Source organism: Protobothrops mucrosquamatus, unplaced genomic scaffold (genome assembly GCF_001527695.2).
Source record: "Protobothrops mucrosquamatus isolate PMUCROS unplaced genomic scaffold, P.Mucros_1.0 scaffold6385, whole genome shotgun sequence".
Lineage (NCBI taxonomy): Eukaryota > Metazoa > Chordata > Lepidosauria > Squamata > Viperidae > Protobothrops > Protobothrops mucrosquamatus.
The window spans coordinates 1-10,389 of NW_015392212.1; the positions used below are offsets into that span (position 1 = coordinate 1).

Below are 10,389 nucleotides of genomic sequence, written 5' to 3' on the forward strand. Positions count from 1 at the left end.
ATTCTTTGGGCAGAGATCCGTTCCAGCCTGCGTGGAGATCCCTGACAGCTACTCCTTTTAGAAAAGCAAGTATGTATTTGTGTACACCTTTCCCCTCTCTAGGTTTAGCTATTGTAGATTCTGTAAGTCCTTATTTTCAAATTCTGTTCTCTTTACAGTTACTCTTGATCTTTCTACCATTTTGTTTTCTACTAAAGAATGTGTGCATTTTGCCTAGGAATCTGTGGGTGGCTGAAGACGCTTCAGGTTAAGGAAATGCATGCACCCTTCGCCCCTCATTTCTGGACCCAAAGTTGTTTTGTGGGTGGCTCTGAGGAATCAGCTGGAGAAGCAGCAGCCTTTTCCCCTCTGCATTTAATGATGCCTTCTTTGGATTTAAAGTAGTGTGTTTTTTTTTGTCTGTGTTCAGTGTTAAGAATAACTGGATTGGTTTATGTTTGGAGTAGGCAGTGATTTTATCGATAAGAAAGGAAGAGAACAGAAAATGCAGCAAAGAAAAGAAGAAGAGTCCAGGGGTTTAGAGTGGTGTCAAGAGGAGGGGATGAAGAGTTTGGCTTGGGGGGGGAGAACATCTGGAAAGCTTCTCTCTCTTATTACTGGCTTCTCATTGACCCCCTCGACTTTGTCCAAGACATATTGGGGTTACAATTATTAAAGGCATTAGTTTGAATGGCATGTGGGAAAGACCTTGGGAGACAAGGCAATGAACACAACCAAAGAAACATAGATAAAAGGCAGGTTAGCCCATAATGGGAATGTACATGGAGCAAAAGGCTCAAGAGAAAACCCACCCCCCATTTTTTGGGCAAAAGGGAGACTGGGAAGTGAAGTAGCTTCAAATCTGCAAGGTTCATGTCTGTTTTAGGAGTTAGATTTCTAAGGTCCCTTCCAACTCTGTTACTGTGTAATTCTTAATTCCACTAGAGAACCACAGAGATGATCTTGGAAAAATACACAATGGCAGTTCAGGAAACATGATTTAAGTCAAGGAGATGAACACAACATTGGAAAGAAACTTTGATTCCACATGAACAAGCGTTGGGAGCAAGAGGGAAAGTGGGGTTTAATCACTATCAGGCTTCCAAGATTTGGTAACTAGAGCTTTGTATGCATGAGGGATAAGAATAAAGAGAGTTCCTTTTCTTCCAAAAGGCACCTTCCCTCACTGGTTATTGTTTATTTTTCTAATACATTATATGCCATTAAGTAATTTTCATCTCCTAGTGACCACCTAAATAGATTTTCTTCATGACAATCTATCCCTAACGTGTTCTTTCGAGACCCCCTAATTGTGGGGTCAGTTCCATTGTAATTAAGTCCAGTTCCCTTTCTGCTTATCATCCTCTTCTTCCCTTCCCTTCCACTTTTCCCACCATCAGACCAAGGGAGCTGGGTCTTCATATAATGTGTCCAAAGTAGAACAAGGATTTGAGTCTGGATATTTGAGCCTCAGTGACAACTCTTTGTTGATTCTGTTCTAAATATAAACTAATTGAAGTATTTGAGGAAAAAGTTAAGGATCTGGAAGAAAAAAACAAAGAGTCTGGAGACAAGTCTAACCATTCTGAAAATAGAATGACAAAATGAGGAACTAAAGAGATGAGGGGCAGCAGAGAGAGAGAGGAATTGCTTAATTCATTTTCTCTATCTGTCTTTCCACAAAAGGAAAAAAAAAGTACTCCAATCTACCAAAAGCAGTACCGTAAAAGACAGATTAGGAATACAAGTCAAAAGGCAAGAAAATGATAAGACAACATCTATCCACTCACCAGGACCAGATGAATTGCATCCCAGAATTCTGAAGAAGCCCAGAACCCCTGAACCATATCTTTCAAAGATCTTGGAGCACTGGGGAGCTATCAGAGGACTGGAAAAGGGCTGATGTGATTCCCATCTTCAAAAAATGGGGAAAAAAATGGATCCAGGAAACTGCAGACCAATCAGCTTGACATTAATACCAGGGAAGATCTGGGAAAGGATAATCAAGCAATGGATCTGCAGATACTTAGCAACAAGCAAAGCTATTACTAAAAGCCAACATGGGCTTGTCAAAAAAGATCAGGCCAGAGAAATCTTATTCCATTCTTTGACAAAATGACTAAACTAGTGATTAGTGAAATGCTGTGGATATAGTGCACTTGGACTTCAGTAAGGCATTTGAGGCAGTAGACCACAACCTACTTCTTGGTAAGATAAGAGAAATGTGGGATAGACAGTACCACCACCATATGGATTTGTAATTGGCTGACCAACTGCACTCAACATGTAGTCCTCAATGAAATGATATTTACATGGAGGGAAGCAGGCAGTGGGGTACCCAAAGGTTCTGTCTTAGGCCCAGTACTCTTCAACATCTTCATCAACTATTTAGATGAGGGGGTAGAAGGGGAACTCATCAAATTTGAAGATGACACCAGGTTGGGGGGAATAGCCAACACTTTAGAAGATAGGCTGAAGATCCAGAAGGATTTTGACAGACTTCATCACTGGACCCTATCCAACAAAATGCAATTCAATGGTGAGAAAAGTATGGTTTTACACGTAGGCAAGAAATACGAAATATTTACTAGTGGTTGAAGGATGGTTAGATGAAGTGAAGGGAGAGAAGTTCTTAACCCTCTTTTTCTCAGTCTAAGGAAGATGCCTGCCTGCTTCTCCCTCCTCCTCCTCCTGCACTTTCCTTTTCTTCCTCTCCTTTGTCTTGTCCAGTTGTTCCTCCGATCAAAATATCCTCACAGCTTTCTTCCATGTTCGTAAACATAGGAGGAGGAATATTCCTAGATAGCTGCCTGATATTCAGAAACTCCTACCAAACACCTCCCTTCGACCAGTCCGCTCCCACAGAGAGGGCCTCCTTAGAGTGCCGTCGGCCAGACAATGCCGGCTGGTGACCCCCAGAGGGAGAGCCTTCTCTGTGGCAGCTCCTGCCCTCTGGAATGACCTACCTCCCGACCTACGTACAACTGCGGACCTGCGCCTCTTTCACTGAGCCCTGAAGGCCCATCTATTCCATGCGGCCGGCCTGGCGTAGTTTGATTATGTTTTAGTGGGGGTTTTGTATGGGCTACTTTTAGAGCAGGCCTGTTATTTAATTTGATTTTAGAACAGAAACTTGTGTATATTTATCATGGTTTTTATTATTGCCTGTTCACCGCCCTGAGTCCCGTAAGGCAGATAGGGTGGTATATAAATTCAATAAATAATAATAATACTAATAATACTAATACTAATAATAATAATAATAATAATAATAATAATAATAATAATAATAATAATAATAATAATAATAATAATAATAATAATAATAATAATAATAATAATAATAATAATAATAATAATAATAAGAAACTCAGCTTTGGTGTATATAATCCTCAGTGAGTTGCAGAAAATAATAATAAAAAACATCAAAATTATTAGGGAGCCTTTCACCGAGGCTGCCATCAACAGTGCCATATTGAGGAATTTTGGTGGGAAGCATGTAGTAGGTACGCATATAGTAAGTAACTTAGGTAAGAAGAACCAAATGCACAGGCATACAGTAGAGTAGATGGTACCTGGCTCAACAGCTGTAACTGTGAGAGAGATCCTGGAGTCCTAATAGACAACCACTTAAATATGAGCCAGCAATGTGCTGCATATGCCCCCAAAGCCAATTCAGTCCTTAGGTTGCATAGGCAGAGGTATGGTATCAAGATCAAGTGAAGTGTTACTATAGTTTTATACTGCTTTGGTAAGACCCCACTTGAAATACTGCATCCAGTTTTGGTCACCACAATACAAAAAAGATGTTGAGATTGTAGAAAGAGTGCAGAGAAGACCAACAACGATGATTAAGTGACTGGAGGTTAAAACATATGATGAACGGGTGCCAGAACTGGGTATGTCTAGCCCAATTAAAAAAAACTAGGGGTGAAAGGACCGCAATCTTCCCATATTTGAGGTGTCACACAGAAGAGGGGGTTAAGCTTTTCTCCAAAACACCTGAAGGCAGGAACAAGAAATAAAAGATGGAAACTAATCAAGGAGAGATCCAACCTAGAACTAAGTAGAAATTTCATGACAATGAGAACAATTAATCAGTGGAACAGCTTGCCTCAAGAAGTTGTAGGTCCTCCATCACTGGAGCTTTCTAGGAAGACATTTGACAACCTTTTGTCTAGAATGGTATAGGATCTCCTGCTTGGGCATGGGGCTGGACTAGAAGACCTCCAAGTCCCTTCCAACTCTGTTATTCTTTCTTGACTGTCCACAATATTCTCAGGGGTCTTCTCCAATTATAAAGTTCGAAGTGCCAGACAGATGAGAAATATCCAAATGTCTCTTTTCTTTTCCAGATACACTGCAGTGTCCAAAAAGCAACTATGGGCAATACAATTATAAAGGATAGTGTAAGGAGAGAATTTGAAGACTTAAAGAGAGATTTGAATGAAGGCAGTATCCCTAAAGTGGCAGCAGAATACAAAGAACATTTAAATAAAATGAACAATCTCCCCCTTAATATTGCAGTTACTGGACAGACAGGATCTGGTAAATCCTCCTTTGTCAATGCCTTCCGGGGTGTAAGTGATTATGATTATACGGCAGCCAAGGTTGGGCTTTTAGAAGAAACCATGAAGCCAAAGGCATTTCCTCACCCCTCTTTTCCTAATATGAAATTATGGGATCTTCCAGGAATTGGAACACCTCAATTTCAGGCAACGGAATATCTGAAGAAGGTCCAATTTGAAAAATATGATGTCTTTATTATCGTTACCTCCTTTCGCTTCACTGAAAATGATGCTTTCCTGGCAAAGGAAATAAAAAGAATGGGAAGGAAGTTTTACTTTGTGTGTAGCAAAATGGATGCCACTATAGAAGGTGAAAAGAGGAAAGGAAATTTCAATATGCAGAAAACCCTGGAGACCCTAAGGAATTATTGGGAAAACATTTTTAGAAGGGCAACTGATTTCTCTGCAAGAGTATTCCTGATATCCAGCTGGGAGGTGCACATGTATGATTTCCCTCTCCTGAAAGAGACAATGGCCGCTGAACTTCCTGAGCACAAGAAGAATATTTTCACACTATCTGTGCATATTTTCTCAAAAAAGGAATTGATGAAGAAAAAAGAGCTGATGGAATCCTATATAAAGAAGGTAGCTTGGGTATCTTGTGTTTGTGGAGCGGTGCCTGTCCCGGGACTCTCTATGGCTTGTGATATTGGAATTTTGGTAGATACTCTGAAATATTTCTGCAAGGTGTTTGGCTTAGACGACCAGTCCCTTCATTTTCTGGCAGCTCAGACGGGAAAAGCATTTAAAGAGCTGAAGTCAGCTATCAAGAAAACCCCATTAGGCAATGTGATCGATGCAGAATTGGTATTTTCCCTCTTGATGAGGTCATCTGTTTGGGTAGCTGTGTCGGTTGTGGAACTGGCTCTTGATTTTATACCTGTTATTGGGTCTGTGTTTGGTGGAGCAAGTTCATATGCTGTCACGTATTATTTTCTGAACAGCTTTCTTGATGATGCTTTGGAAGACGCCCAAAATGTTCTAGCAAAATTTCTTGAGTAATCAGAGTCCCAGGGAAAGATCCAAGATAGCTCCAACCTCCCCTTTGAAAGAGGCAGTCAAACATTTCATCCAAATGAAAGCAGGGGGAAGAACATAAAAATTATGCTTCAAATATTAGAACTACCTATTTGCTTGCTTCTTTTAATTATTCTCTGATTGAAATACATGCTTCTCTACTGGGGGAGTCATCTCTTTGAGTAAATGTCTTGATTATGGTAATGGGTTGTGGGAAGTCCTGAGAAGGTCAAAAGATCATCTAAGGCTGAGTAAATATAAGGGATCAAACTCACAAAAGGGATCTAGAGGCTCCTGGATTTTGCTATTCTTTGCTGTTAGAAGGAATTGTTGTCTGTTCTTTGGGTTCTCTTGATATGTTGGCACAGACTCCTTCACAGCTACTCTGGCTACTTACTTAAAAGGAAAAACAAGGTGACCGGCATGAGAGGAGGCCATTTTGAAACTGAATAAATGATAAAGAGGTTCCCATTTGTCTCTACCCAGGTTTACACCAGATACCATAATCTCAGGTTCTCACCTTCCATATGTGGAAGGTAGAATTTGACTTCTCCTTCTCTCCCTCAGAGGGCAGTTTGAGAACTACTCTTTATAGAGCAGCACAAAGGATTATTATGTACTGTCCACATTCTGCCTAGCTGGGGAATTCTGGGATTTGAAGTCCACCCATCTGAAAAGTTGCCAAGCTTGAGAAACCCTGCTGTTTTTCTGCAGCATCTGCAATTTACAGGAAAGCAAAACGTAAGGCAGTCTAAGGCTACTTTCTTTTTCTTGTAAAGCAGCTGTTTTACTGCTGATACCTGTAGGAAACCTGGACTTTGATAGGCAGGACTGTACGTGATAAGAAATGGCAGGAAGGTTTTATTATTTCTGAAAGATAAAAAGGTGATCTCTCAAAATGTAATCTTTTATGTATAACCCAGCCATTGTTCATTCTTTCTTGTTTGTGCTCTGTACTTTGCTCAGAGATAACTTAGCAAAAGTGCTAACCAAGGAGAAAGAAAATGCTTAGCTATAACTCTAAATGTGTCTGCTATAGCTTGCAATATATTATCCCCCCCCCCTTTTCTTTGACTCGCAAGCTTCACTTCCCTGCTGTGGTTTTAAAATTTATCCCTTTGCGTCTCTGCCGCAGCTTAGCTTGGACACTAACAAGTGAAAGTTTTTGGGCTGGCTGCCAACCACTGTGTATGCAGAGCTTAGAGAGCGCAAGAACCTTCTAATGTTAAGATAATGCTCTAGTTATAAAAGGAGAAACTTCTGTTAGTGTGTGTCTCTCTTTTCTCCTCCGTCTCTCTGCGTTAGAGACAAGCGATTAGGAGCCCACAGGCTTTCCCTTTGATCAAAAGAAATAAAGCTGTTTTGTTTGCAGTAGCCTCCTTTTTCAGAGTCTCTTTGGGATTTATTTGGATTCTGAGCTGAAAAACCTTACATATTTCCATTGAAAAACCTTACATTTCCAAGAAATACTTCCTATGCCAGGGCTTTTCAACCTTTTCACCCATTGTACCACTTTTAGGATATGGCAACATCCGAGTACCACCAGTCGCCTAGCAAGGTGTCAAAAATTTGATGACCCCCCCAAAAAAGGAAAAAAGTGATAAAGTACAGGTAGTCCTCGACTTACAACAGTTCGCTTAGTGACTGTTTGAAGTTACAATGGCACTGAAAAAAGTGCCCCCCAAGCCACAGCTGAGCAAGACACCTGCCTGCCCACCTGGTGGTGCTCTTCGTCCTGTCCGAGGTTTTCATTGTTGTGAGCATTTATGTTGCGGATTGGCAGAGGTGGTGGGGTGGGGGGGTGTTTGGTTTTTATTCCCCCCCGTCTGCTGGGTGGTTGCAGCAGGTTTTGGTCACTTCACATGACCCTGGGACACTGTGACCGTCATAAATATGAATTAGTTACCAAGCATCTGAATGTAAATCACAAGACCCTGGAGATGCTGCAACATTCCAGCTGATCGGCGCTTCTTCTGGGCTCAGCAGAAGCGTCAGGATCAGTACTGCTTTCCAGCTGATTGGTGCTTCTTCAGGGCTCAGCAGAAGCACCAGGATCAGTGCCGAGCTCCAGCTGGAGCCTGGCGCTGATCCTGGCGCTTCCGCTGAGCCCTGACAGCCCTGCAGCTCCAGCCATCTCTCGCTCAGGCTTGTGCGGTGCTGCTACCGGTTCAGCTCATTCCCCTCCCCCACTACCACTTTTCTAGGAAGGTCGCGTATCACCTGCCAGGTGCCAATGTACCACAGGTGGTACCCGTACCACTGGTTGAAAAGCCCTGTCCTATGCCACGTAAGAGTGTGTAAGTGGGATTCAGTCCTTGTGTCCTGAGGAGACTGGATTCACTGTTCATTCTCCTGTGCTTCTACAGGTACTGCTCAGTTTAGGACCACATTGAGGCCAGGGTTTCTGTTACTAAGCAAGGACGTTGCTGAATGAGTCACACCTGACTTTACAGCCTTTCTTGCCACAATTGTTAAGTGAATCATGAGGTCGTCCAGTGAATCTGTCTTGCTCCATTCGGTTTGTTTGTTGGAATCCAGTTGGGAAGGTTGCAAATGGCAATCCCAGGGCTCCGAATGCTGCATGTATCATAAATATATGCCCATCAGCAGGTTCCCGAATTTTGATCACATAACTCCAGGGATGCTGCGATGGTTGTATGAGCAACACAGAAGTTTAAAAATAAAACGGTTGTCAGAACCCATTCCTATTCTATCTCTCCCGAGGGGGGGGATGTGCCTGCGGGGTTATTGCTTCCTCTATTTCAGCGGTTCTCAACCTGTGGGTCGCGATCCTTTTGGGGGTCAAACGATGCTTTCACAGGGGTCGCCTAAGAGCATCGGAAAATACATATTTCCGATGGTCTTAGGAACCGAGACACTGCTACTCTGTCCGGTCGCTGCCGCCCTCCTCCTCCTCCTCCTCCGCTGGCTCCTCCACCTCCATGGCACCCTTCTCCAACAGCGCATGCTCCTGCAGCCGCAGCGCCATCGCGCATGCCCCCGACGCTGCCCCGGGCAGGCTCAGCTGCGTGGGCAGCCGGGCTGAGCCGAGCCGGGTCTGGGCCGCTGCTTGCGCTGCCGCTGGGCTGCTCCAACGCTGCCGCCGCTGCTGGACTGCTCTGCTGCTGCCGCTGCTGCTGGCTGAACTGAGCTGTGGTGCCGAGCCGGTCCCCACGCCTCTCTGGCCATTGGAATCCGCCTCGGCCCTCTGGCGCCCGGCATGGCATTGAGACGAAGCAACGAGTTCCAACAGTTCTCCTTTATTACAACACCAACAGAACAGATTTTAAAATGGTGTGGCCCCCTTTTATAGCCCCCCTGCACAATACCTTGCGGCCAATCATTGCAAAGGCTGGGAGCAGCCTTTCTTGTCTCGGGCATCCACATGGTCTGCCCGGGCCAATCGCTGCAGCCTGTGCCTGCTGGCCCAGGACATAACACTGTGGATATAGTGCACTTGGACTTCAGTAAGGCATTTGACACAGTAAATCACAACCTACTTCTTGGTAAGATAAGAGAAATGTGGGATAGACAGTATCATCACATATGGCTTTGTAACTGACTGACCAACTGCACTCAACATGTAGTCCCCAATGAAATGATATTTACATGGAGGGAAGCAGGCAGTGGGGTACCCAAAGGTTCTGTCTTAGGCCCAGTACTCTTCAACATCTTCATCAACTATTTAGATGAGGGGATAGAAGGGGAACTCATCAAATTTGCAGATGACACCAACTTGGGGGGAATAGCCAACACTTTAGAAGATAGGCTGAAGATCCAGAAGGATTTTGACAGACTTCATCACTGCACCCTATCCAACAAAATGCAATTCAATGGTGAGAAAAGTATGGTTTTACACGTAGGCAAGAAATACGAAATATTTACTAGTGGTTGAAGGATGGTTAGATGAAGTGAAGGGAGAGAAGTTCTTAACCCTCTTTTTCTCAGCCTAAGGAAGATGCCTGCCTGCTTCTCCCTCCTCCTCCTCCTGCACTTTTCTTTTCTTTCTCTCCTTTTTCTTGTCCAGTTGTTCCTCCGATCAAAATATCCTCACAGCTTTCTTCCATGTTCGTAAACATAGGAGGAGGAATATTCCTAGAAAGCTTCCTAATATTCAAAAACTCAGCTTTGGTGTAGGTAATCCTCAGTGAGTCGCAGAAAATAATAATAAAAAAACATCAAAATTATTAGGGAGCCTTTCACCGAGGCTGCCATCAACAGTGCCATATTGAGGAATTTTGGTGGGAAGCATGTAGTAGGTACGCATGTATTAAGTAACTTAGGCAAGAAGAACCAAATGCACAGGCATACAGTAGAGTAGATGGCACCTGGCTCAACAGCAGTAACTGTGAGAGAGATCCTGGAGTCCTAATAGACAACCACTTAAATATGAGCCAGCAGTGTGCTGCATATGCCCCAAAAGCCAATTCAGTCCTTAGGTTGCATCGGCAGAGGGATAGTATCAAGATCAAGTGAAGTGTTACTATAGTTTTATACTGCTTTGGTAAGACCCCACTTGAAATACTGCATCCAGTTTTGGTCACCACGATACAAAAAAGATGTTGAGATTGTAGAAAGAGTGCAGAGAAGACCAACAAAGATGATTAAGTGACTGGAGGTTAAAACATATGATGAACGGTTGCCAGAACTGGGTATGTCTAGCCCAATTAAAAAAAAACTAGGGGTGACAGGACCACAGTCTTCCCATATTTGAGGTATTGTCACACAGAAGAGGGGGCTAAGGTCTTCTCCAAAACACCTGAAGGCAGGAACAAGAAATAAAAGATGGAAACTAATCAAGGAGAGATCCAACCTAGAACTAGGT

General features: G+C 43.2%; 1 protein-coding gene across 1 annotated transcript; it reads left to right on the forward strand.

The window, feature by feature from the left end:
* The first annotated feature begins 4,361 nt into the window (after positions 1 to 4,361).
* On the forward strand, positions 4,362 to 5,549 carry LOC107300217 (interferon-inducible GTPase 5-like). Its single transcript, XM_015829555.1, has one exon. It carries the CDS (start codon positions 4,362 to 4,364, stop codon positions 5,547 to 5,549), a length of 1,188 nt encoding a protein of 395 aa, XP_015685041.1.
* Positions 5,550 to 10,389: the final 4,840 nt, after the last annotated feature.

Bases quoted from the DNA above. Each gene is read 5' to 3' on its own strand.
- LOC107300217 (XM_015829555.1), top strand. From the start codon at position 4,362: ATGGGCAATACAATTATAAAGGATAGTGTAAGGAGAGAATTTGAAGAC.